Source organism: Eurosta solidaginis, chromosome 5, assembly GCF_040869045.1.
Source record: "Eurosta solidaginis isolate ZX-2024a chromosome 5, ASM4086904v1, whole genome shotgun sequence".
NCBI classification, from domain to species: domain Eukaryota; kingdom Metazoa; phylum Arthropoda; class Insecta; order Diptera; family Tephritidae; genus Eurosta; species Eurosta solidaginis.
Window position 1 is genome coordinate 242,439,358 of NC_090323.1, and position 27,824 is coordinate 242,467,181.

Genomic DNA, 27,824 nt, shown 5'->3' on the forward strand with positions numbered 1-27,824 from the left:
CTTTATTCTATGGTTCATCTATCAGAAGTGAAACCAGTATTCCCTAATGCTTACAATCGCTTATGCCAGTTGTTGCTGGGTATGTACTAGGGTGTTCGATTATTCGCCTTTTTTCAAAAACCGGTTTTCTGATTATTCGAAAAATGTTAATTAGAAAAAAACCGGGTTTAAGTCCTCAAACCTGGGGAAAACCGGATAAACCGCTTTTTTAGTACTTGCCTAAAATAATAAAATTTCCGTTCAGCTAAAAATAAAAGGTTAACATACCAATAGGTAAATGGTTTATTAAAAACAAAACAAATTCAATGTGTATTTAATACAGTTACAAACAAAAGAAAATTAATATTACTATAGAAAATCTTCCATTATTATTTTTTACTCGCATTATTTTTTCTTTTAGCTTTGAAATATAAAACCTATCGATATTCTCCCATATTGTCGACTCAGGTGGTAGTATAATTTTTTGATTTCAAATAGGCCAGTACCACTCGTGATTTTCTCAACGCTTTGACGGACATACCATCTTCTGCAACACAGTGTGCGAATATCTCCCCTATAGATTCTTTTTTACCCAGAAACTTTGCAAGCGGGCTGGTGGAGATGTTTCCTGAAGTGACTGGTGCGCATTCAATGTTTTTCTGCTGATCATCATCTTTTCCTATATCAATTTTGTGAATACACTTTATATGGTTGAGCAGCGTTGAAGTTGAGGAACCTTTGCAGCTTAAAATTTTGTGGCAATTCAGGCCTTCTCCTTTTCTTTGCGCCTAAAACATCGCCACACTCTTGAAGACATCTGCTAAAAATTATTATTATGTATTACAAATGCTTAAAGCTGGAATCATTGGTGCCGTATGTCGTATCGCTGTAGTCGTATCCCGAACGTAATCAGCTGTTTATTGTTACGACGGTAAACCAAAAACTAATTGGTTGGCTACGATACGGTTACGACCTTAACGGCACCAATAATCGATTGCATTGATTCTCATAAGGTTGGTCGAATCAGCTGTTATAAGGTTACCGATACGGTTACCGATAAAGCACCAATGTCTGCAGCTTTAAGCAATGCAATCGATTATTGGTGCCGATAAGGTCGTAACTGTATAGTAGCCAACCAATTGGGTTTTGGTTTACCGGCGTAACGATAAACAGCTGATTACGTTAGGGATACGACTACAGCGATACAAGAAACGGCACCAATGACTCCGCTTTAAAGCAGCTGTTCTTGGTGCTACCATACAAACACATAAGCCCATACATATGTGTATTGTAGTTGCCGCTTCAATAAAAATAAGATGATAATACAAATTACCCCGCGTTCCAATCGACAGTGATCCAGATCTCGATAAAAATTTAACATGTTGCCGTATATCGATAAACTTCCAAAGGCCTTTATAGTCCTTCTGAAAAACCGGTTAACCGAAGAAAAAACCGGGTTATTCGATATTCGAAATTTTAGGATAAAAAAAAACCGGCCAAAAAATTAGGAAAAAATTGGCTTAAAACCGGTTCGAATAAACCGGGTCGATCACCGTAGAATGTACATATTAACATGCATTGCTATATTATTTGTAAATGACGTAATGACATGCATTTCCTTAACGTTATTATGTAGTTTACGAAATGATTGTGAATGACCTATTCCAATTGTTTCAAATCATTCCTATGTACATTAGGGTCGACTTTGTAACTTTACTTAACCTTTTAATAATAATACATAGGTAAAAGTTATCACATACAAATTTTGATCCCTATGCGCCTCCCTTAAAATATCTTCAATGGAAACCAAGATATATTTATGTGATAATTTCGACCTAGGTAGCAGCGTTTGAAGGGCGAGACTGGGAGAATTTTTTTTTTTTTTTTAATTTATAAGGCCCATCCTTACGTGCATTCCCAATTGACATATGTGCCTTGATTACATTTATTATTATTTATGTCAATCGTTGCTACTTTGCGATAACTTATCATTTATAGAAAGTTGCCATGTCTAAAAGTTCGTTTAGTTTCGAGTCGGTTGGAAGGCAATAAACTAATGGTGTTCCTCAACTTCTCTTGGGATAGCTACATAATTCTTCCACGGAATTCAATTAAGATATACATAAGTATGTAAGAGCCGTATCTGCATAGCCAAAAATGAAAAATTCCAAACAAAAAACGTTTAAGAAATGCTCAACAAAAATTTCATTACTCAAGTGGTAACCACACCTCAAGAAAACTCATAAACTTTCTGGTACTATATGTAGAAAAATATCAAGACCTCTGGTTCTCAAGTCTCCCAATGATCCAGAGCACTTCCGTGAGAATTGAGCGTGATACGGAGCTAGAAAATTCACTGGATGATGGCTTATATTGCGCCTCTTGAGCAAAGACCCTTTAAGAACACAATCGGTTAAATACCAGGAATAGCCGTTACCGTATTTTTGAGTTTATGAATATAATCATCTTTTACTCTTGTTTTGTGTATTCTCGTTAACTTAAGTGCATTTAAAATGCAGCATTTTCGAATATACTAAGTCTAAAGTTCCTTTATATTTATATAAAGATTGCGTTGAACGCATTTATAGCAAAAAATTGATTGTGGCTCGGCCTTTATGATGTGAACACCGGCTATAGCAGAATACAGACAGCTTCAGAACTTGATGAAGCGATGGTGAGTGTCTCTTCTCACAGATCTACAATATAGTTCCACTACCAGCACTGAGTCTGCACTGATGAGATCGAATCTGTTCTTGTCAATGGGCGTCAGCCTTTGGCACTATTCGCTGCATATAACCTTATATGCAGGGACTGAAACTGTTATTCCTTTTATAATATAATTCCTTGCAAAACTATTAATTTTGGACTTTGAATATATTTGGATCAAGATAAAAATAATTTTCGGATTTTTTTTTTTTAGTCCGATAATAAAATTTAAATCCGGACTTTTATTTTTTAAGGCCAAAATAAAAGTCCCGCTTGATAACAAAGAAACGGCAATAAAAAAATTTTTTAATTCGGATAAGCCGTTTCTTTGTTATCAAGCGGGACTTTTATTTTGGCCTTAAAAAATAAAAGTCCGGAATTAACTTTTATTTCCAGACTTTTATTTCTAAAAGTCCCAGTTTAACTAGTACTACCGGACTCAAAAAATAAAAATACAGATTTTAATTTTATATGTGGACTTTTATGGAAAAAGTTCGAAAAATAAAAAGGGTGCATGATTCGACATGATATTGCTATAGGGATACTTGGGAGCTCAAACATTTTCACCTAGGACAATTTTTTGATCAGGACTTTTTCGACTCCGAAAAAAAAAGTATAATTATTTTCCGTCCCTGCTTATATGCGATATTGAGGTGGCGCAGATTACGAAGTTGTATTTGTTATAAATTGGGCAGAGTAAACTCTAGCTCCAATCTGAGGATAAGGTCATTCTCACTTCGTTAAAGTGTGAAGGTGCAAATTTTCCGTTGCGAAGTATTAGGGTATTAAATTGGTCATCTCCCTCGCAATAAGGAAAAGTGTTCCATCCAAAACTTATGTACGCTTGGAGATATTCGATAACTACAAACGTTGTTAAAATTTTCTTTACAATTTCAATTGAATAATTTAATATTCTAAACATACTTACTTATGTATATCGAACACAACTTCAACGAAAACTTTGGAGATTTGTGAATAGGGTTAGGTATCAGATACTTCTCAAATTAATGTTGAGCTAAAATGTTTATTGGGTATAAACATTTATGTGTATATTTTGTGTAAACAAGGGCATTCAAAACAATAAACAATGCCGAGCACGTGCTGATGCTTATCATTAAATTGGATTTGTAATATACCGGCAAATTTAAATTGGTTAATGGATTTAAATGCACTGCCCAAAGAAATGGATTACAACAGAAATTTTAGTTGATATGAGTTGTTCCAACGGTATGGACGTTCCATCCTGGCACATTGTTTTGGGTTTAAAAACTATAATAGGCATTGGATCAGACTACTTTCTATTGCTATAAAAGACTTTCGTAGACGTCTCTATAAACTTATCGATTTTTTATCTACTTTACAGCGGCCTAAATATAGAGCTCGGACGTTTCGAAAACATCATCATATATATTATTTCTAATTGCTATTTTTATGCACGGGTCCCTTTTTCGCTCTTATTTGGACTCCAAATCTATAAATAAAGTTTTGGTTGTAAAGATGGAGATTCGGGCTATTAGCGAGCTTTTGGCAGTTTCGGTCGTAGTGCTTTTGTTTAGCTATATTTTATTAGAATAATTTGTTAAAAATAAACGATTGTGAGCACACAAAGAAATCTATTTGCACTATGGCACCATTGTGAATATTTGCACTGTATTACCGGCAGTTGCTACCACGCGCCAGATGGCAGCGCAACCTGTAAATTTTAACTGATTTATAGAACACCTGATTTCTGTTGATATTTGATAAAAGACTTTTATATTGGTTGCGCAAGATGCGCACGGGTCCGGCTGTTATATATTATTTCTAATTGCTGTTTTTATGTAAGGGCCCTTTTTCGCTATTATTTGAATCCAAATCTATAAACAAAGTTTTGGTTGTAAATATGGAGATAAGGGCTGTTAGCGAGCTTTGGGCAATTTTGATCGTAATGCTTGTATTTAGCTATATTTTATTAAAATAATTTGTTAAAAATAAACGATTGTGAGAACACAAAAAAATCTATGCACTATTGCGAATATTTGCACTGTATTCCCGACAGTTGCTACCATACGCCAGCGGTAAGTTTTAATTGATTGATAGAACAGCTGATTTCTGTTGATATTTAATAAGAGACTTTTATATTGGTTGCGCAAAATGCGACCGGGTTCGGCTCGTACCTCATATTTGAGGTGACATAACATTTGCATTGAGCTTAGCGAAATAGTTTATGCTGCATGAAAATGTTGTAGGAATGGTTATTAAAGAAATATATAAGGACTCATATTGCATAAATTTTTTAAATGAAACGTTGCTTTTTGTTGGTCAAAACTCTAGTTGATCCTGTTCGTTCATCCGGGCTCGAACGTTCGATTTTTTTTTCAACTTCATCACTCCGATATGAGAATATGTTTCAAATAAATTTGTAAAGATATAGAAAATGTTTAATAAGCTCTCGAACATTCCGGTTTTTGACATCCTTACAATCTTGACTGCTAATGATTCTCGGAAAACAAGTTATGGGACCATTAAGATACCTTAAAATCCAACAAATTTCTGGAGCTATAAGATGTTATTGTGATTGTTGAGAACTAGCTGAAGGCGAACATTTATGGTATCAAGTTTTACGAATCTTGTGTTCCGGGGTTCATTGCGGTTTTACGGAAACGGGTTGCTTGAAGTCGTTAATTATCCCAAACCAGCATGGATTTGTATCAGAACGGTTGACAGTATCCAATTTTTGGATGTTATCGTTTTCCATTGGCTCGAAAGTTTATTGTATTATCGGATTCTCGAAGTCGTTTTATATTCCCATATAATTCAAGTAAGTTAGCTTTCCTAGGCTTCCATTGATCGCTTTTAATATGTATAATTTCATACCTGTCTAACCGGCGGTGTGTAGTATCGATTGATGGTGCCATCTCTGATGGTTTTGTTGCCTCATACGAGACATTTTTATGCGGACATCGACTGATCCAGGGAAATAGCGCGGTTGATCAAAGTCCAAGCAAGGGGATATATAGTCCAGAGACTAATAAAGAAAGAGTACGGGGAATTGTCACGCATGGGTAAAGAGTCCTTGAGGTGCTTTTAAACACACATTTCCCATCGGGAGATGATGCAAAAAACCAGCGGACAGCACCAACACTTCGATCACGAAGCGGGTAGTGCCGGGCTTGATGACTGATACCAAGATTCAATGGATGATGAAGATTTTTTCTAAGTTTGCATCTTGGAGCTCAGATGGTATATTCCTTGACATGCCACAAAGATCGATCGCGAAATGGCTTAAAATAATATTCGACAGGCGCATAAAACTGAATCCTGTACTCCACTCTTGGAGAACTTCATTTTTGCTCAAAACGTTGGGGGACTGATAGATGTGTATCAAAAGTGCAATATGGATGAAAAACTGCTCTCAACAACGCAACATGCGTACACCAAAGTCAAGTGAGTAGAACGTTATAGACAAAAATAAAACCGTGGGATATAAGGAGCACGTCTAAGGAGTCTTCTTCGGCGAAAAACAAAGCTGTTACAACTCCAATGAGCGTAATGCCTCGAGTAAGCTTGAGTGCAAGCCGTAGGCAAGTAATAGATTGTAAGCGTTGGCATCTCGGATACGGATTATTGGTAGAAGGAGCCGCCGAACCTGAGCGATAGACTGCAGATATATACTGATGGCTACAAACTGGATTGGCGGCCACCGTGGTGTGATGGTAGCGTGCTCCGCCTATCACACCGTATGCCCTGGGTTCAACTTCCGGGCAGAGCAACATCAAAATTTTAGAAATAAGATTATTCAATTAGAAGAAAATTTTTCTAAGCGGGGTCGCCCCTCGGCAGTGTTTGTCAAGCACTCCGGGTGTATTTCTGCCATGAAAAGCTCTCAGTGAAAACTCATCTGCTTTGCAGATGCCGTTCGGAGTCGGCATAAAACATGTAGGTCCCGTCCGGCCAATTTGAAGGGAAAATCAAGAGGAGCACGACGCACATTGGAAGAGAAGCTCGGCCTTAGATCTCTTCGGAGGTTATCGCGCCTTACATTTATTTATTTTTTTACAAACTGGATTATAAGGTGGGTAGCGGTGTCTTTGCACCTCAACTAGGGTGGAATCCATCATTTAGCCTACACGATCATTGCAGCGTCTTTTAGGCGAAGGTGGCTGCTAAAAATGAGGCCGCTGATCGCCTGGGGAAAGCTGCTTACGGCTATAACCAAATTTGTATTTACTCTGAGTGCCAGGCTGCACTAAAAGCTCTTGGATCGGTCACATGTAAGTCCAGGACAGTAGAGAAGTGCGGCAAATCTCTTAACGAGATCGCTGAGTAAATTTCCCTCAGTCTGGTATGTGTGCTTGGATACTCGAATATGAGATGGCTGACGAACTTGCAAGAGAGGGCACATCCGTTCCGCTTTCGTCGTCCTGGAAGGGATTCAGCATGCCGCTCGCTACCTGTAAGCTCATTTTGAAAGAGATTTTCCTTAGGGAAGCGGGTGTGAGATGGAGCAATCTTGAATCCTGCTACCATTCCAAGCTCGTGTGGCCTGAATGGGACGCGAGAAGCACAAAAGTTCTCCTTCTTCTTGGTAGGGGGGCATATCTCTGGTGGTTGGACTTGCAACCTCATAGCAATCGGGAGGCACGTACAACGGCTGGGTGCTCCCTATAATGATTGCTGCAGGAGCTGCAAAAACGAAGAGGATATAGAAACAGTCAAACATTTTCTGTGCGATTGTCCCACGCTTTGGCACAAGAGAAATAAATCTCTGGGATCTCCCTTCTTTCACGATTTTTGTGATCTGGCTAAGTTGGAACCTTAGAAACTCCAAACGTTTGCTGTATCGAGCTGTTGGTTTGAGTAGGGGAGAGACCCACGTGGTATCACAATGGGACCTTTTTGGGCATAGGTGCACTGGTGCTCGCACCCCTGGCCACTCTAACCTAACATAAGCTAACCTAAGGGTTGGCACAAGGGTGCGGAAATGACAGAACATATTGTATACGTGTATACCGATGGTTCAAAATTAACGGAAGCGGTTGGATCTGCTGTTCACTGTGTCGATCCAGGAATACGTAGATCATAGAGGCTGCCAGATCACTATAGCGCGTTTTAGGCAGAAATTTTAATCGTTCAGAAAGCAGTAGAAATCTGGAGGAAGCGTGCTTAAGTTGCGGCCGCGTCGTTACATAAATTGATACTCAGGCGGCCATTAAGGCAATAATCTCACGCACTTCATCAAAAAGTGTCCTGGAATACAAACAGGCATTGGAAAGTCTTCGGTGAGGCCGCACCATACATCTATATGTAGTTTCAGGTAGTAAAGTTTTGAAAGGTAACGAAAAGGCAGAAGACTTGGCTGCCTCCTTTGCCGGCCCGATGAATCGAGAGTAGACGTGACAAAACCCTTGGGAGAAATCAAAAGGATACGCCAGTGGCATGTAAGCTATGAAGACAGAAAAGCGTGGAAAGAAGCACTGGGCTGCAAAAATTTCTAAATTCTCCGAAATAAGTCTTACAAAGTTTCTGTTGTTGTTGTTGTCAAAGTCCTCTAACGGGAGTCCAAGGAAGCTGGCAGTTTCAACAGGAACGGACCGTATGGAGATTGGTGTTACAGACGTAGGTTGCACATTACAATTGAAAAGATGGTTGGTGTTATGTGGGTATGTCATGCAGGACATACATTAATTATGTCGGTGTTGATTCTGAACAAGTAAGAGTTTAACCTGTTACAGTATCCAAAACGAAGTTGGGATAGGATGACTCGAGTCCCCTTGGTAGTGTGCTTCCTTCTTCTGCAGGAGAAGGATATTGCATATTAATAACAGGGTTCACCGGTCGCGTCCTGGCAAAAGCGTTTACCGATTTTGTGTGAATTTGGCTTAGGGCCTGCTTATGCTTGTCTGGATAAAACGACTGTGTTTGCAGGTGCCAGATCTCGTCTTATGAAGATGGTCCCTTAACCCCCGTGGAGGTAGGGCTACATGAAGCAGTTGTTTGCTATTATGTCCTGGTTTGTGATAATTTAGCAAAAACTGCCTCTTCAGCATTTCCTTGTGCTCTTTAATGTTGAGCTCTTTGGCCTCACTATGTAGATGGTGTTCGGGGATAATAAGGAGACATCCCGTTGCAGTTCTTATTGCCGCATTGCAATCTTTTGCAGTATGTGTTTTTAAGACCAGGCGACCAAACTGGTAACGCGTAGCTTATCATATGTGGTTAGCAACGTTTCTTTATCTTTTCCCCAGCGTCACATGCATATAAATTAGGCCACGTCAGTAAAAGCAGATGTAGGAATTGTGGGCTGCAGGAAGAAACGGTTGTGTACGTGTTGTGTTCGTGTCCTGCGCTCGCCATCCTTGAAGATCGTCTTGACCTCCAGCAGGTTAGGGGGTCAGAATATACCCCCGGTAGGTATGCCTGTCGTAAGAGGCGACTAAAATACCAGATTCAAGGGGCTGTGTAGCGCAACCCTTTCAGGTCGCCAGCGCAATATATAGCTTCTCCAAACCCAATAGTCAACCTCACCTATCCGTGGCAAATCCTGTTTCACTAAGAGACGAGGCTCTGGCGATCCCAAGCTCCTCATGAAACTTGGGGGTGGGCAGTGAGAAATGGCCTGAATGTTTAATTTGGCCATATAAATCGTTCCCGAAATGGTGCGGTTAACACCTTAATGGTGCTGTGTTACCGGAGCGTACCGGATCTGTATCCGGCAAAGGACCATCATATCGATAACACTCCCCAAAGCCTTCGGGGACTAACCTTCTACAACAACAACAAAAACAAGATGGCCTTGAAGTTTAAATGTGGTCATATTTAAACGATCCAGAGATGATCTGGCTTGTACCTTAATGGTGCTTATTACCGGGATGCACCGGATCTATATTCAGCAACGACCTTCAATATAGATAACACTCCCCAAACCAACAACATTGATTGTTCGGATTGCCCAGCCGATACTGATTTAAGATGTTAAAAAAGTCTGGTTCTTCATTCACTCGCCCAGTTTTAAAATTAGCTTTTTAATGTGTTTTCAGGTCTTACCACCCACAAACCTGCATAAAAGATATTTTATAAGATGCTCGAAAAAAATGTTTAATTGTTGTAAATATATTGGAATAGAAGCAAAAAAACTGATTATTAGTCGTTCTCTGTATGTAGTTCTAAAACATGAAAAATGTCTAATGCACCGACTGATGGCGGTTCATAATTGCATTTTGCTTTTACATTCATAAGTCTGGTAACCTCGCCAAATATCTGCACCAACTCGATTTGCAGCCAATAAATCCCACGCACAAAAAGTGACGGTATTGTCCGCGTTTTAAGTGTTCCATTTGTGATGTAGTAAAAGCCGCGTATCAATGGACAAGAAGTAATGAAGGTACTTTGAAGAAATGTTGCATTCTGTGTAGTCATGCTGAAGTTTTGTACCATTTCGATTATTTTGCAAAAATCCAAATTTTTCTCTTTCACTACATTTACTGATTTCTCACCAGAATTTGTAGCAACTTTCCGTATGAATATATTTATAAGTATTTTTCCCGGGAATGATTGCAACAAAGTGAGGTTATAATCGATACCACCACCATTTCCAATACGATACGCAATATGCAATCCATTCGGCACAAATGATTGAGAATAGAAATCTTCGATTTTCAGTAGGTTCTAAAATTAATAAAATAGTACTCACAATAAAAAAAATACGCAATAGCACATTACTTACGCAGTCTACCCCAAAACTGTGGTAATTTAATATTCTGTTGTATTCAGTCCAACCAAACAACATCATTATTGCGATTAATTCAATAACTGAGTATCGCGCAAAGTACAGCATTATGCATTAATGGTTTGTTAATAAGCTAAAAAAAAATTTGGAAAAATATTTATAATTTAGTAAATTTTGTCGGTGGGTATATGCTCTAATGATTCTAGCAAATATTTATTTTGCTGCACTTATATAGATTTTTTGATAATTTTTAGTTATACTCAGCGTGCTTTGCACACAGAGTATACTAACTTTGATTGGATAACGGTTGGTTGTACACGTTTAAAGGAATCGAGATAGATATAGACTTCCATATATCACAATCATCAGTATCGAAAAAAATTTGAATGAGCCATGTCCGTCCGTCTGTCCGTTAACACGATAACTTGAGTAAATATTGAGATATCTTGACCAAAATTTGGTACACGAGTTTATCTGGACCTAGAATAGATTGGTATTGAAAATGAGCTAAGTCGGATGATAACCACGCCCACTTTTTATATATATAACATTTTGAAAACACAGAAAACCTGATTATTTAGTAAATAATACACCTAGAATGTTGAAATTTGACGTGTGGACTGATATTGAGACCCTTGATAAATATTTGAAAACAACATTTTAAAATGGGCACCGCCCACTTGTGATAAAATCAATTTTACAAATATTATTAATCATAAATCAAAAATCTTTAACCTATCGTAACAAAATTCAGCAGAGAGGTTGCCTTTACTATAAGGAATGCTTTGAAGAAAAATTATCGAAATCCGTTAAGGACCACGCCCACTTTTAGATTAAAGATTTTTAAAAGGGTCGTGGACGAATAAAATAAGCTATATCTTTGCAAAAAAAGAGCTTAATATCAATGGTATTTCATTTCCCAAGTGGATTTATAACAAGAAATAGGAAAAACTTCAAATTTAAAAAATGGGCGTGGCACCGCCCCTTTTATGACTGAGCAATTTTCTATGTTTCGGGAGCCATAACTCGAACAAAAATTAACGGATCGTAATGAAATTGTGTACACATATTTTCCTTATAGCGGAAAAATATTTCCAGTAAAAATGGACGGGATCGGTTAAAGACCACGGCAACTTAGATATAAAACTAGCTTACACTGAAGGAAATGGTGCTAGTAAAATCAACAAATCGATTCTGTTGTTCTTGACTTAACGGATATTCGGTGAAATTGATCGAATTATGGTTAATTCGACCGAGTTCTTTGTCATGCGAACAAATTAGTTTAACCATTTCAAGAAGAGAAATTGTCGTCCTTAAGTTAACAAAATTCTGTAAAATTGACAGATTCCTAATCAATCTAACTGATTTTTCTGTTAACACAACTGATCTCACTGGTCATTTCAACAGCGATCAACAGTCAATACCATTGTTTACTATATAGTTTGGCAACTTAAATAGAGGTTTTGTTGCGAATAGAGTGGAAGGCAGTGGACTAGGCAGTCGAATGTCATATAATGAAAGAATGGTGTTCGGAGTCTTTTCAAAGTTAAAAAAAAAAAATGATAAAAGCTTTAATAAAAATAAAACTATTGTTTTAATAACAATAAAAACGCCTTATATATTCTATATACACAAAATTCGTAAGGATTGTCTCACTTTAAAATTTGAGTTAAATAATCTAAAGTTTGTTTTTGAAACTGAGTCGAGAACTGTGCGTGTGAATGTGCGAATTTTCACCGATCAGCTGTTAGTTGCGCTACTTGGTAAAATTTACAATGGTCAATACCCTCGGCAGTGTTTGGCAATCGCTCCGAGTGTATTTCTGCCATGAAAAGCTGTCAGTGAAAACTCATCTGCCTTGCAGATGCCGTTCGGAGTCGGCATAAAACATGTAGGTCCCGTCCGGCCAATTTGTAGGGAAAATCAAGAGGAGCACGACGCAAATTGGAAGAGATGCTCGGCCTTAGATCTCTTCGGAGGTTATCGCGCCTTACATTTATTTATTTATGTATACGGCAACATAGATACTTTGCTTACCTTTTTCAACAGTCAATACATGAGCAAATTTCAAAGAGAATTTTACGCTCACTGCGCTCTCTACTTTGTTCATATGACGATGGTGCCACTTGTTTAAAAAAAACACCAAAATAAGAAAACCACCAAATCGAAAAAACACGCAAAATGGAAAAACAACAAAAAACTAGTTTTTCAGTTATCAATACAAAACGAAAAACCCTTTTTTGAATTTACTGTGAAAAAATCATGAGATACCGGGACACCAAGCGAAATGCAAAATTACGCCCTCTTGTTGCAAAAGTTTTGTTTGAACGAACAGGATTTTTCCAAAGTTAGTAACATTTTGTACAAGTTTTTACGAATTTTCACTCACGCGCTGTTCGGCAAGCACTCCGAATGTATTTCTGCCATGAAATACTCTCAGTGAAAACTCATATGCCTTGCAGATGCCGTTCGGAGTCGGCATAAAACATGTAGGTCCCGTCCGGCCAATTTGTAGGGAAAATCAAGAGGAGCACGACGCAAATTGGAAGAGAAGCTCGGCCTTAGATCTCTTCGGAGGTTATCGCGCCTTACATTTATTTATTTATGTATATGGCAACATAGGTACTTTCGTACAAAGCTGTCGCAACAACTTTTTTGTGTTCATTTGACTACTAAAACGGTCAATTACGAATCAACGATTTGTGCGCAGTTGATTCAACATCTTATTGCGATGGATAAAAATTGACAGAAATTTCGGTTGAATTGACCCGTATTTCGGTTGATTTTACCAGTATTTTTCTTTCAGTTTAAAAGGGTCGTAGACTAGAACAATAAGCTATAACTTAGCAAAAAATTGTTTTGAATCAATGATATTTCACTTATCAAATTTTATTGTAAGAGGTAATGGGGAGACATTTAAACGGGCGGTGCCACGTGTTATGTAGAAAAGTACTTTATCTGAAATGAAATGTGCAATTGAAGCTCACGCTGAGTATATATAATGTTCGGTTACACCCCAACTTAGATACCTTTACTTGTTTTTTAATTGTGGAACATAGCGATATGTGTAGAAATAATTGGTTTTTGGTAACGTTAATTCTTATAGGTTATATACAGCCGGACGAATGCCGCACAGTGGCATTTTTGCTTGGTTTAGACGCGAAATAGTAAAAAGTTTCAAGTCATTTTTTTTTTTTTGAAATTTTAATGCAGTTTGTTTTTAAAATGTCCACAGTATATAACGGTAATTATCATTTCTTATAATTATTGTTCTTCATTGAATAATCTGCTGTCAAACTGTGGGTTTTTGATGACGCGCTAAGCAGTACAATTTACCGAAGTGAAATAAGGCGTGGTTTAAGATGAAATAAAACTTTGTGGTGCAACAAAAGCTAAAATATTTTTTGGTTATTTAAAATCTGCACGTATTTATATTATTTTGCATGTGTTCAAAAGTTTTTTGGTTAAGTACTTTTTCATGAAATTATGAGTTTTTTAATGTGTATTATTTTGTACTGAAAATATATAAAACCGTGAAAAGAAAAGCCTGCCAAAAGTTTGAACCACGCTGTACCACAATAATTTTTGAATTTCTACAATAATTTAATATCATTGCATATAACTCAAATGATTCTTCATCCCCCTAGGTCCCCCTTTTTATATAATGACGATCACAAATAGGGAGTTGTATGAGGTGTGGATTGCAGAACGTGGCCAAAAGCAAAAGGATAAAGCCGTTTTAGACCACGTGTGTACTGTTTTAGGGAGGGAGTAAATAGAGACGCGGGATTGTACGATAAGTGCTGCAGTAAACTTCGAATTTGTTTATCAAACTTTGTATGAGATGGATTCAAGGAATTACACCTAAGTTAATTTTCTTGGAAAGTTTGCTTCATGGTTTGAAGAAGATACGAAATTTAAATATATGTAGGTATGTTCAATTGTGAACAAAAGAAGAAGATAAGGCTATAATAAAGTTTTTGTTTGGGGTAAATTCAAAATTTTTGGAAGGGGGTCCAAATCCCCCACCCCCTTCGCCTATCTTCACTGAAGGGCGGTAAAGCATACAAACATATACACTTGGCTTGAATGAAATATATTCATTTTTCAGTGAGTTATTAATTTTTCGCGTCTAAATAATGCAAAATGCCACTGTACGCCGTGGTGTTGGTTAGTTGTTGTTAGTTGCTGTGCCGCCCGGGTGTCAATGATCTAAGCCCAAGTAACGCATGGAACGCCATTTCGATGCTCATTTTTCCTGGAATCCATTGCTGCTGTTTTAGTATGGCTAGTCGGTACTCTATTCGCACCATTAAGCTAATTCCATAAGATTCAGCACTATAGAAACCTAGTGCGTGCTAAAGCCGCAGCTCCTACAAATGCCGTTGAAAGTGATCCCCATTATCGTGGCATACAGGCCAGGCGGCCTGTGTCCCGTGAACGTGCCAGTGACCCTGAAGATTTCTTTCTTTGGCCTATTTTGTAGGTCCTCTGTTCTCCTATTATCGCAGTTCGGCCATGTTTACTGGGTTATATTGCAGGTGTCCGTGGAGTACTAGCTTGAGACTGCTAACTCCTGAAAAATGCCACGTATGCTTTTTTTGATTGGTGTAAGTGGATTATGTATCTCGACCGCCTTCACTGCTTCCTGCAGTGCGCCTGCCCTTGCAAGTTTGTCTGCCTTCTGGTTTCCTTCGATGTTTCTGTGGCCAGGTATCCATATAAATGTAATGTTTCCGAAGTACGCCGCGGCTTGAAGTGGCCTCTTTCAGCTGCCGACGACCTTACGACTTAGTGATAGGTGAGCTAAGCACCATGAGTGCTACATGGCTTAGTAACAAAATTGGGCAGATGGACTGACCGCTGAACACCTTAAGATGTTCACAGAAGACACACGTTCCCACACCGCAGTCTATTTTTGAACCGTGGTCAAGTAGGTATTATGCTAACTTTAAGTGTCAGAGACCTCGTGCTCAAATAAGTAAGCCATAAACTTAGTTTATGAAGCTCTTCTCGTATTAGCTGTCCCTATGAGGTGGTGGACACATACTTATTGAATGTCCACAATGAGGCCAAAAAAATACCGAGATCCAATCCTTGCGATTTCCCTTAATATCTAGATTCGTGTGACACCTAGAGAAACGTCTTGCCATATATTTTAAGCTGTCATTGACCCCTGAACCACATTTTAAATTTCAATCCTCTAGCCGGTAGAGTCTATCTCACTAGGAAATCACTCAAAACCGATCCCAAGATTCCGAATTCCGTATACATTTTCTAAAGATCTCGACCCGTTCAACACCGAACAAAAATTCTTTCCTCTTTTGTTGCTTGGTTCCGTTGCCCTAATGAAATTTGGCGTAAGAATTGTTTTTATGACAAGAAATGGGCGAAATCGGTTGGAAGCCACGGTCGCTTTTCATACCCAGCCGTATGTTTTCATTCATTTCGCTAACATGATAACTTGATTAAAAATTTAGATACCTTTACCAAATTAATTCACGGGCTTATTGAAAATGGTGTAAGGTAGATAATAACCACGTCTACTTTTTCGATATTGAAAATTTCGAAAATTGGAAATAATGGGACAATGTCTTAATACTGGCAAAGAGATGAAACTTGGTAGGTATGTGGATTAACGCAAAATAAAAATTTAGTGAAGCGTCGGAAAATAGGACAGGCATCGCTCACATTTAGGTGAAGAAAACTTATAGAAAAAAGTTGCTAAAATCTTCGCAATATATTTGGCATTATAGACGTGTAAGTGCAAAGTACCTTTATTTAAAAAAAAAAATTTTGAAATGATCCTGGTGCGCCCCTTTTAACTAATCTCTTCACAGAACTTTTAATATCCAAGTCGGACAAGTTTGATGGATTTGGCAGAAACATTGTCTATATGATAGTGGTGCTTTTCGTGACATTCTCTTTAAATGTATCTTTAATATTGTGGCGAATATAAACATCACTATGCTGCTACGAAATAAATGCACAGCAACAATAAAGCAAGCAGCCACACTTATGTACAAGGCAACGAAGCATATTCCATACACATAACCAGCAGCTTGAAGCAGAGAGATAATTTCACATACACATATATCGCCGGCAGCTAAGAGCAGAAGTTGTTGCTCACACATACATGCATATGGCTAGAAGAAAAACATAAACTACAGATATGTATATGTACATCTATATAGCTAAATAACCAAGAATGAGATACAACTGCTCTAGAAGAAATGTTTGTGAAATGTGTAGACCTTAGAAGAACGAGGCTAACTGAAAGTATAAAAGCAGAGCGGTGCAAGCGATAATAGATCAGTTTGATTTAAATACGTTATTAATTTAAGTATAATTGCTATTGTGAAGTACTACTTCCAAAGTAGTCTAAATAAAGACCATTTTGCAATACTGAGTATTGGAGTAATTTATTCGACAGTTCAGGGATTCGAACGTTAGCAGAAGGTGCAAAATAATCGGAATCCCACAAAATTCGTTACAATGTATAATATTTTGTTTCTCCCGAACTTAGACTACCTTAATTGTTTGTTTAGCAATTTCCTTCATTCATTTAGCAACATTTAGAGCCCAGTTTTTCAGTTTGAGTTTGAACTCCAGTCAAAGTTGACTAGAGTTCAAACCAGCCACTTCGGCCGCATGAGCAGCAAAATTTTATGTTAACGAATAAAGTGCCAATATTAAATTCTAGTCAACTTTAGCTAGAGTTTAAACTCGCACTGAACAACCGGGCATAAGCCTAATTTTGTGTTAGCAAATATAACAATCATGACTCCTACCTGCATTTTTTTGTTAGCAAATCAAATGAACAAACCTAAACCAATTTACACCTTTAATTTATTTTGACGGTTTATAGTTAGCAAGCAAAATTAAATTAACATGTAGGCATTAGACCAGGGAAATTGTTTTGTGCGTTTTAAACATTCAATAAATTTTAAATCATTAAATCTATTGGTGTCGAGGCCGGGCTGATTTGTATCCTCCTGAAGTGAAAAGCTGACATCATATCCATATTTTTCCTGCAGGCCACATATTAAATAGTGAAATTGGCATGGCTTTTTCGAAACACTCATTCAAGATAAAATCTGAAAAAGTTGGTTCACCAATACATGCGATGGGCGAAACATGGAAACAAGAGTACTAATTTGTGACGTTTACTGGAGAAAAAGAGAGGGAGAGACTTCGTCGCAAAGTACTGTCGTTCACGCATGTGGACTAAAAACTATTTACTCTCTCATTCATCTGTACTCATATGCACTGAGGAAAAAGGCGATTAGGTAAAGGACGCGCTTTCTAAGGCAGCCGGTACAAGGGCTGTCATTTAAGTGTAACCCCATATAAAATTTTTGCTTACCACCAGCACTGCCACTTGAAGGAGAAAATTGGCGGTTAACCGCCTAAGTGATTTTGGCCATTTCGTTACAAATCATGCCATGTTTCACGATAACTGACGCCAATTTAAATCTCCCAACTCAGAGGATGTCTCCCCCTTTCCTCTGTTGTTGTTGTTGTTGTATTAAGGATAAAGACACTCCCCGAAGGCTTTGGGGTACTAGCCCGACCATCTCGGCAGCGATTTATATGACCACATTAAACCTTCTAGGGCATCCTGCCCTCCACACCTCCTAGTTCCAGGAACTTGGCGTCGCTAGAGCCTCGCCTGCTAAATATGTGTATGATACACTCATATTTGTAACAGGATTCCCCTCGCGTAGGTGAGATTTACAATTGGGTTGCGGAAACTTTGAAGTTAAAGGGCTTTGCATTGCGCTTATCAACCCCTTGAATCCCCCCCCCCCCCTTCCTCTGGTTCCAAACTACGGTGCCAACAGAATTAATTTCTTGCCCAGAGCGTCTTCGTCCATTCGCATAAAATTACCTAGCCGGCGAAGGCTTTGCAATTATATTCATTGTACTACGTCATATCTGCGTAAAGCTTATACAGCTCCTCAACCTTCTTCTGCACTCGCCAATGACATCACGGACAGACCATTAATCCTCCGGACAACTTGTCTCTTGAACACTTTAAGTGCCCCCTCACCTTATCCCGACACCGTCCATGATTTCGAGCCATATATCACGACAGGTTTAATAGGCGACTTATAGAGCGTAATTTTTGTTTCTCGAGAGAGGTCTTTACTTTTCGATTGCCTGCACAGTTCAAAGTATGACTTGTTGGCAAAAAAAAATTCTCCGTTTGATTTCCAAGCCTGCTGGTTATTGGGGCTTAGAATATGCCCGCTGAAGGTATGCCTGTCATAAAAGGCGACTAAAAACCAAATCCCGTTCCTGGGTTGTGCGCTAGACTTGTGACTTGCCACGTTAAAACGCTTTTCAATGAAACATAAAAATAAAAACGTTCGGATGAGAACTCCTTTTTCTGATGACGACCACGAAGCTACCACCACCATGATATAAAATAAGTTACTTTTGACTTTGCCGATTGGACGGACAATGAAGGTTTTTTCCCACAGTCGGAAAGTTCTACCTCACTACAAAGCCTCACCTAAAATTTCGAGGCTGATCAACTTCGCTGGTGCCCGAAAAATGGTTATATACACAAGGTTCACTATTGTAATAACTATATGTCAAGCTACATGGCTGTCGCCCAATCGAAAGTCATGCAATTAGATCGACCATGTTGCGATAGACGGACAGGATGACTCCAGTATTTTAGATATGTGTATGATTCGAGACCCTTTTATCGACTCGGATCTATTTGAAGCCAAAATCCGCGACCGCCTCTGCCCGGCCAAAGGCAAGCACAAAAACACAAGGAAGGCTAGACGCCGAAAAGCTGCAACCGCATATTTCATATAGCGAAATTTAATTGATATTTTGACGAATATTAGCATCACTAAGCTGATACTAAATAAATGATGGCACAACAACAATAAAGCAAACTGCCACTCTTGTGTACGTAAAATAAATCAATCATCGCTTACACAGATACATACAAGGCAACAAAGAGATACTCACAAACACATGTAATCATCACCCTTAGTACTCACGCATACACCCGCATATGGCTAGAAGATAGACATAAACTACAAATATACATGTATATAGAAATTACCAAGCAGGAGGTACAGCAGTTCTAGAAGGCGAAACGTCTAGACTTTAGTAGAAATATGCCAATGAAGCAACGGAATAATCAGAATCAGTTTGATTTAAACACGCTATCAGTTGCGAAGTGAAGTATAATTGTGAAGCATAATTGTACTACTCCCAAAGTAATCTAATAAAGACCATTTTTCAGTACAGAATATTGGAGTGATAAATTCAACAGTTTAGCGATTCGAACGTTAGCAGAAGGTCTCAAATAAGCGGAATTTCACAAAATTCGTTACAATATACTCTTAGACCAACCAAATATGTTTTGAAGCACAAAAGCCAGACGACAATGCAATATGTGGTGGCCATATATTTATTAATTGTCCACAGCTAACACTGCATTACATTTAAAAATCTATAGTTATGGGTACTGTTTACCAATGCAACTGCTTATGAGCCAAAAAAAATGTTGTGTCTGGTACATCCATCCATCATTAGTTGGCACCCTTGCACTTAATCCCTCTAGTGGCGGAATCAGAGTAAGTTTTAATCGACTTAAAATTAAAATACGCTTCACACAATCCAATTAAATCAGACGACATAAACCCGAATTAGCAAGCAGCATTACAAGTGAAAACGTAAACCGCTATGTCGATACTTCCAGTTTGGCTTTCAACTGACGTACCTGAAGGCGATCGCAAAAAGTCTGGTTTACCTTGATTTAGAATAATCAAAATTCACATAAAAAGAAGATTGTAAAAAACAATCTGAAGGGCGCGTTTAAACTTCCTTGTTGTCTTTATTTTGATAGTCGTTTGACCGATATTCATTAAAGCTCTTGTAAGAGGCGCAACTTTTATGTATCGTAAATATAAATGACTACTTAAAAACTTGTACTTACCCGCAATTAATTCACTCTTCACACAGGTAGGCAGGCACTCGTGTTTGCATAAAATACATATGTACATTAGGGTGGGCCAATTTATTAACCGATATCACGCCATCGATTTTTCGATAGGATTTGGGCTCAGGAAAAAAAGTTCCACTACGCATACCCAAAAAAATAATTTTCGAGCCTGCGAAATTTCATTTTCATTACACATTATTTGAAAAAAAATTTAAAACATTTTCACCACGAATTTTTAATAAATACATAAAAAATGATTTGGAGCCTTGAAAATGGATGCATGTATGCTGAAAAAACCCTTAAAAAATGGCGAAAGGGTAACATTTTCGACCAAAACACTCCCCAAAACCCAAAAAATATTTCGCAGGCTCGAAATTTTTTTTTTTTGGGTATGCGTAGTGGAACATTTTTTCCTGAGCCCAAATCCTATCGAAAAATCGATGGCGCGATATCGGTTCACTTTCGTCCATACAAATTCACCCACCCTAATGTACATAGTTACATACATACATCTATAGTACAAATAGATTATTGCGATTAGGGTATTCGATTGTTCCATGTTTTTCCAAAATCTTTCAAATTAAGAACCGTTTTCTCCATTTTCGGTTAAAATTAACCGGTAGTTTATGGATAGTCCACCGGTTTCTGTCAATTAAAGTGCCGGCCGGCGTAAACCGGAAACGATGAAAACGTTCCCAAAAGGTTTAAAGAATGTATTTCCTATAGAGCCTAATTCTGAAATGAAAAGTAAATGGGATATTTTTGAAAGGCTACCAAAATCATCATAAAAAAACCGGTAACGGTAAAGGGGAGAACTACGGAGGAAAGACAGGGATCAAACATTTATAAGAGCAGGGAGAAGCAAGAAGATAACAAGTTTTCTTTGCAGAAGCTACAATATGACAAATAGCCGTGTTTACTGAGAAATTAGATGCATCGGAGAACGTTTTAGTTACACAGGCCGACAAAATTTAACCAACATTCAGACCCAGAAACCAGACTATATATTTCCGAAGGTTTATGATTCGCTGAATCCAAATCGGGTCTCAGAATTGCTCTATCAGCTCTGGTTTTCGAGAAATAAGAGGACTTGTGTTTAAAGATGCCAAACATCTGCAAGGCTACATAACCTCAAATATGGGAAAAAACGGTGTTTTTTGCACTTTTAGGTTAGGATATCTCGAAAACCAGAGCTGATAGAGCAATTCTGAGGCCCGATTGGGATTTAGCGCATCATAAACCTTCAGAAATATATAGTACGGTTTCTGGGTCTGAGATGCTGTCGGCCTATGTTATCTATCTATATCTGATTTGTAAAGGTGAACGCGACTTTAGAAATTGCACCTGCGTTAGTTTCATATCGATCTATCCTAGTAGAAAGATCGTAATTTAAAAGTTTTTTTTAAAAAGGCGTATCTCAGACTTTCCGTTAATTAGGCCGTATCTGACCCAAGTGGTTAATACAGCCGTATCTCAGGAGACTGGTTAAAAAGGTTATAACTGAAAAAAAATACAATTTTTTTTGTTAAAAGGCTTCGAATTTAACTTAATTTATTTGCTATTCACAGTTCGCAAAAGACATAAATTGGTAAACCAGAATATAAAGTTTTGTGTCTTCTATAGTATAATTTAGCATTTTATGTAGTTAACGAATTATGAAAAGAAATAAAACTAAGCGGGGGTTGCCCTTATTGCTTTTAAATGTATGAAGACATTTATTTGAAGCAATTTATAATTTATTTAATAATTTGGGAACATTTTAAACAACGTGACATCAGGACGGACAAGGCGGCAGCTGGTTCGATTATAAATCTTTTCAAAGCTTTTCTCCCGGGAGAGGTAGTTGGAGTGAGAGTGGGAGCGTGACAAGGAGTGGAAGTGGGTAAGGGTGTGGAAGTGTGAGTTGCATTTGGAGTGGGACTGGACATGGGGGAAAATAAAAGCAATAACGAATGACAAGAGTAAAAAGAACAAATAAGAACGGGACTGTCTTCGGCTGTGACGAAGACTTCATACCTTTCATGAATGGGTCTGAACAATAATCTTATCCCATTCGTAATATCCAAATAATCGGCTGTATAAGATATGCAATATATAGTGAACAGATTTACATAGCTAAGCGATTTTTAAGATAAATATAAAATAAAAAATAGGTAGGTATTTTGTGTGAGAATGCAAAGATTTACGGTTTATGTTGTCTGCTTGAAATAGCTATGATCATGAATCACTTATCTCAATAATATATGACGTGAACGTAAGTATTTGATGAAATTTGAAGCTTCTAACCGTTAAAAAGGGGGCAGAAATTACAGTTTATAAGGGGTATATAATATATATACCACCAATCTCTATGATTATTTCATTCAACAATATATGCTATATACTTAAGCATTCGGTGAAATTTGAAGCTTCTAGCTGTTGCAATGGTGTAGAAATTGCGTAAAGTTTCTTATCTTAACAATCGGTTGTAGGGGATATATGCTATATATACGACCGATCTCATTCATTTTTTCAGACAACAATATGTGCAATATACGAAAGCATATGGAGAAATTTAAAGGTTCTAGCTGTTAAAATGGAGCACAAATTCCGAAAATTTCTTATCTGAAAAATCGGTTGTATGGGATATATGCTATATATAAGACCAATCTCATCCATTTTTTCAGACAACAATATGTGCAATATACAAAAGCATATGGTGAAGTTTGAAGCTTCAATCTGATAAATTGAGGAAGATGTGCCAAAAATCCTCTTTTCTGAAAAATCCGTTGAATGGGGGATATATGCTATAGTGGTCCGATACGGCCGGTTCCGACAAATGTCTAATCGGATACCTAAGTATGCCCGCTCACCAAATTTTATCAAGATATCTCAAATTTAGGGACTAGTTTGCATGAAAACAGACTGACGGACATGACTAAATTAACTCAGCTATTCATCCTGATCATTTCGGTACACTTATTGGTGGGTCTATCTATTTTCCTTTAAGGATTTACAATTTTGAGATTCGTGACAAAGTTAATATACCATTTTATTTTCATGAAAGGTATAAAATAGAAGGCAAAGTAGAAGAGAATGGGATAAAGTAAAGAGGAAAGTGAGGCTTACTTTTGAAATATTGCAAACCATTTTTCGGGTAGTACAAGGTTCGTCGGGTACTCTTGATACACAACATTTTTGCAGAAAAAACGACAGTTGTCGCCTTTGTCACTGCTATGAAGCAGGTCCCAGATGTTAGGAACTGATCTTCAAATCGAAGCTGAACGTACGATCGGACCACAGCTAAGAACTAACGTATGAGGGCATGTTTGAGTGATAGTTACCCGCGTAGCTCCAGTTCAGTTAGTCGGTTACCCTAATTGTAATATTGCGGTAGGTCTTCTATCTGGTTTGGCATTTTTCGTAAACACATCTACTTTTGTTTGCAACATTATTTTAACAGTTAAATGCATTGAGCAGTTTATATATATGTGTAACAATTTAAGCAATTGCGTACATACCATACATCAGGCCAATGTTTGCATACAAGCATATGTTTAAGGTATATGTCAAACATTTATTGCGATACGTGCTTCTGCATTTGGGTGGAGTGCAGATTTTATGTACATACACACACATAAGTCTTGTACATACATATTTACATTTTAAATTATCACTTGATTAACTTGGTCTTTTTCACTTTTGCTTTTCTCATGTCGCTTTGTGTATTATGACATTTTACATTTTTTTCGGACGTTTTGTCCATTGTTAAGTCATCAATACCGATGCAGTCAAGTATTTGGCGGTCATAAACAATTTCCTTGCTGTAACATCAGGGCATATATAAAAGGCCTCACAATTACGATGAACTACACAATCAATTTTGAATTGCAGTTGAACGGGTTTGAATTTGTTCATAACTAATAAAAAAAAACATACTTTGGTGATAAAAATGAAATTCTTAGCATTGGTATGTTTTTTAAATCTTTAGTTCCAACATTATGTAAAATATTTGGAGATAAATACATAAAACTACTGAATCATATGAGGAAAAAAATAAACTCAATACGAAATCATGCATTATTGAAATAAAACATCCAACTATATTATGAGATAAAATGTCAATATTTGTGAAATAAACTATGAAAACAAATTCGAAAAAAGTGCATTTTAAAATACTTACATATATTAAATTTCAAAAATTTTAAACCGAAAATAATATGATCAGTTGAGTGCCTCAGGAAAACAGTGAGAGTGACGACATACAAGAAAGATGTACATCTTTAAATCTGCAAGAATAAGCGCTTACTATTAGAGTTTACCAAGAGATTTCTTGCGAGCCTTGATTTCTCACGAGACTCTCGAATCTCGAAGTACTCGTATGGCTCGCGAATTTCGCGACATTCAATTTAATAGACTCATTGGCTGTTTTATATAGAGCTTACGATTTCTTCTGGATCACAAGCGAAAATGTCCACAAAACCACAAGTAAATGTATAGAATACTGCCAATGCAGTGACTGAATTAAAAGTCGAGAAGCTCGCGTGTATTACGAGTATGTCGAGATTCGAGAATCTCGCGAGAAGCCGTGTTCTCGATGTCTCGTTACAAAAATAAAATATTGTGAACAAAATTATATGTATAATAAATATGTTTTGTGTTAAGTGTCATTGGAAAGCAATATAATCAACAATTAAGTCACAAGTGAAAAAAAACAAGTCGTTAGCTTAATGTGAAAATGTGCTAAGTCACTTTTTACGAATTTTACAGGAGACGAAAAAAATTAATAACTTTTGAAATAACCTTTTTTTTCAAGCATACTGTGAATGAGGATACCTTAGTTGCAATACTTTTGAATGTAGAAGCTTTAATGTGAAAATGTGCTAAGTCACTTTTTACGAATTTTACAGGAGACGAAAAAATTAATAACTTTTGAAATAACCTTTTTTTTCAAGCATACTGTGAATGAGGATACCTTGGTTGCAATACTTTTGAGTGTAGAAGCTTTGAAAAAAGATAAATAAAAATCATATATGCTAACCCAGTAGCTATTTTATGACTTAGCACAATTTCCGCACTCAAAACAAATTTCTTCTCCTGACTTAGCACATTTTACTCAATATGTTTCCCCATCACTGTTGTTGTTGTTGTTGTAGCGATAAGGTTGCTCCCCGAAGGCTTTGGGGAGTGTTATCGATGTGATGGTCCTTTGCCGGATGCAGATCCGGTACGCTCCGGTACCACAGCACCAATAAGGTGCTAGCCCGACCATCTCGGGAACGATTTATGTGGCCACATTAAACCTTCAGGCCATCCCCTCCCTCCCCACCCCCAAGATCCATGAGGAGCTTGGGGTCGCCAGAGCCTCGTCTGTTAGTGAAACAGGATTCGCCGCGGATAGGTGAGGTTGACAATTGGATTTGGAGAAGCTATATATTGCGCTGGCAACCTGAAGGGTTGCGCTACACACCCCTTGAATCTGGTATTTTAGTCGCCTCTTACGACAGGCATACCTACCGCGGGTATATTCTGACCCCCTTACCCGCTGGGGTAATGATTGAAATATAACACTAAAACTATATATTTCACAAAAAATACTATTTATTTGTCAAACTATTTCTAATGGTTCTGATCCCTTTTGCCGGATGGTGCGCAGACAATAATTTATTTTTAAATTCAAACAAATGCTGTGTTGTGTCTTATTCCATAAAGACAACTGCCACATACTTTATCTACAAACTAAATGCTAAATCTCTTAATCGTTACCAAGAGAGTAAAGACTTCGGTGTCAATTTTGACTCCAAACTCTTTCTTTCTAGTCACATTGACTTCATTGTTTCAAAATTTGTTGCAATGGTTGGGTTCAGTAGACGTAACCCCAGTGACTTTAAGGACCCTATGACGTTGAAGGCACTTTATATATCCTTGGTCAGAAGTGATCTCGAATATTGCTCAATAATATGGAATCCTTTCTATGAATCGTAACTCCTATAAAATTGAGAAAGTTCAAAAAATTAAAAAAAAATTACTTTACGTATGCTTCACTGGCCAGACGGTCTCCCATCATATACCAGCAGGCACAAATAGCTTGTGCTTCAGGCTTGGCATGCCTATAACGTAATAAACTCTAGCACGAATTGCTCTGATTTATCTAATTTTCAGCATAATAGATTATTTATTGAAATAATTCATAAAACGAATTATGCTATGAATGAACCTATAACTAGGACTATACATCTAGCAAATCGATTCAGTAGTGTTATTAATTTTAATAACAGCTTATATATGTAAGTTTAAGCTTGAATTGTTTTCTATTTTCAACTAGTCTGTAAGAAAGCATGTAGTTATCGACATGTAAGAATTGAAGCAGATTATAGTCAGCGCAAAGCATTTATCAAACAGCAAAGGCATGTCTCAATTGGGTGAATCCAATTTCAAGGGGTTGTGTTCGCAATCCTCTCTAGAGATTGCCAGCGCAATATATAGCTTCTCCAAACCAATTGTCAACCTCACCTAGGCGTGGCGAATCCTGTTTCCTTGACAGGCGAGGCTCTGGCGACCCCAACTTCCTCATGGAACTAGTTGAGGGTGATGAGGGCGGTATGGCCTAGAAGGTTTAATGTGGTCATATAAATCGTTCCCGAGATGGTCGGGCTAGTACCTCAATAGTGCTTTGTTACCGGAACGTGCCGGATCTATATTCGGCAAATGACCATCGACATCGGTAACACTCGCCAAAGCCTTCGGGGATTGTCTTTATCGTTAATACAACAACAACAACAAAGAAATGACTAGTAATTCAGATTGATATTATTTACAGGTTGACTTAGCACATTCTTTTTAACAACTGACGACTTAGCATATTTACACATCATTACCCACAGCACGTAAAAATGAAAAATTAAAATATTTTTTTCTTTTGTGATCGATGTATTTTAAATTCAGTTTTGAAACTGCATTAAAATAAAATTTTTCAAAAAAAGTGACTTAGCATATTTTCACATTAAGCTAACGAAGTGTATAAATACTGTTCATACAGCGATTAAGTTTATGTCGAGAAGCTCGCGAGATTTACGATTGCTTTGAGACACGATTATCTCGCGAGAAATCGAGTTCTCGAATTATCGGGTCTCGAAAATCTCGCTTGTGTTCGAGAAGAAATCTTAGGCTTTACTCACTATACTAAAATAACAAAATGCTGCGTCCATTGTAATGAACTCATATTCTCTGTCATTTTTTTTCATTTATTTATTCAGATATAGTAATCTATTAAATATATGAATTCTTACGAGTTACGTAAAATAATCACCACCATAGGTGATGTTAAAACTTCATTAAGTCGTAATATAAGTTTAGACTTACTAAGTGAAAAATCTATATCCAAAGAAGTTGAAAATAAATTAAACCCTTGTAACATTCTGATGAGAGGGGCACGATATGAAAAGTGTATCCTCAGTTCATTCAAGATGTAAAATATCA

General features: G+C 37.4%; 1 protein-coding gene across 4 annotated transcripts; it reads right to left on the reverse strand.

Annotated features, from left to right (window-relative positions):
- Positions 1–9,752: 9,752 nt before the first annotated feature.
- On the reverse strand, positions 9,753–24,850 carry LOC137233902 (uncharacterized). Of its 4 annotated transcripts, none has more exons than XM_067757436.1 (4): positions 24,791–24,828; positions 24,529–24,634; positions 10,391–10,526; positions 9,753–10,332 (listed from the first exon to the last, which is right to left on the reverse strand). In XM_067757436.1, exons 3-4 carry the CDS (start codon positions 10,499–10,501, stop codon positions 9,808–9,810), a joined length of 636 nt encoding a protein of 211 aa, XP_067613537.1. In that variant the 5' UTR covers positions 10,502–10,526; positions 24,529–24,634; positions 24,791–24,828; the 3' UTR covers positions 9,753–9,807. The 4 variants fall into 4 exon arrangements, with proteins under 4 accessions (XP_067613537.1, XP_067613538.1, XP_067613536.1 ...); XM_067757437.1 differs by lacking the exons at positions 24,529–24,634; positions 24,791–24,828 and adding exons at positions 20,361–20,397; positions 20,877–20,943; XM_067757435.1 differs by having other exon boundaries at positions 24,529–24,850.
- Positions 24,851–27,824: the final 2,974 nt, after the last annotated feature.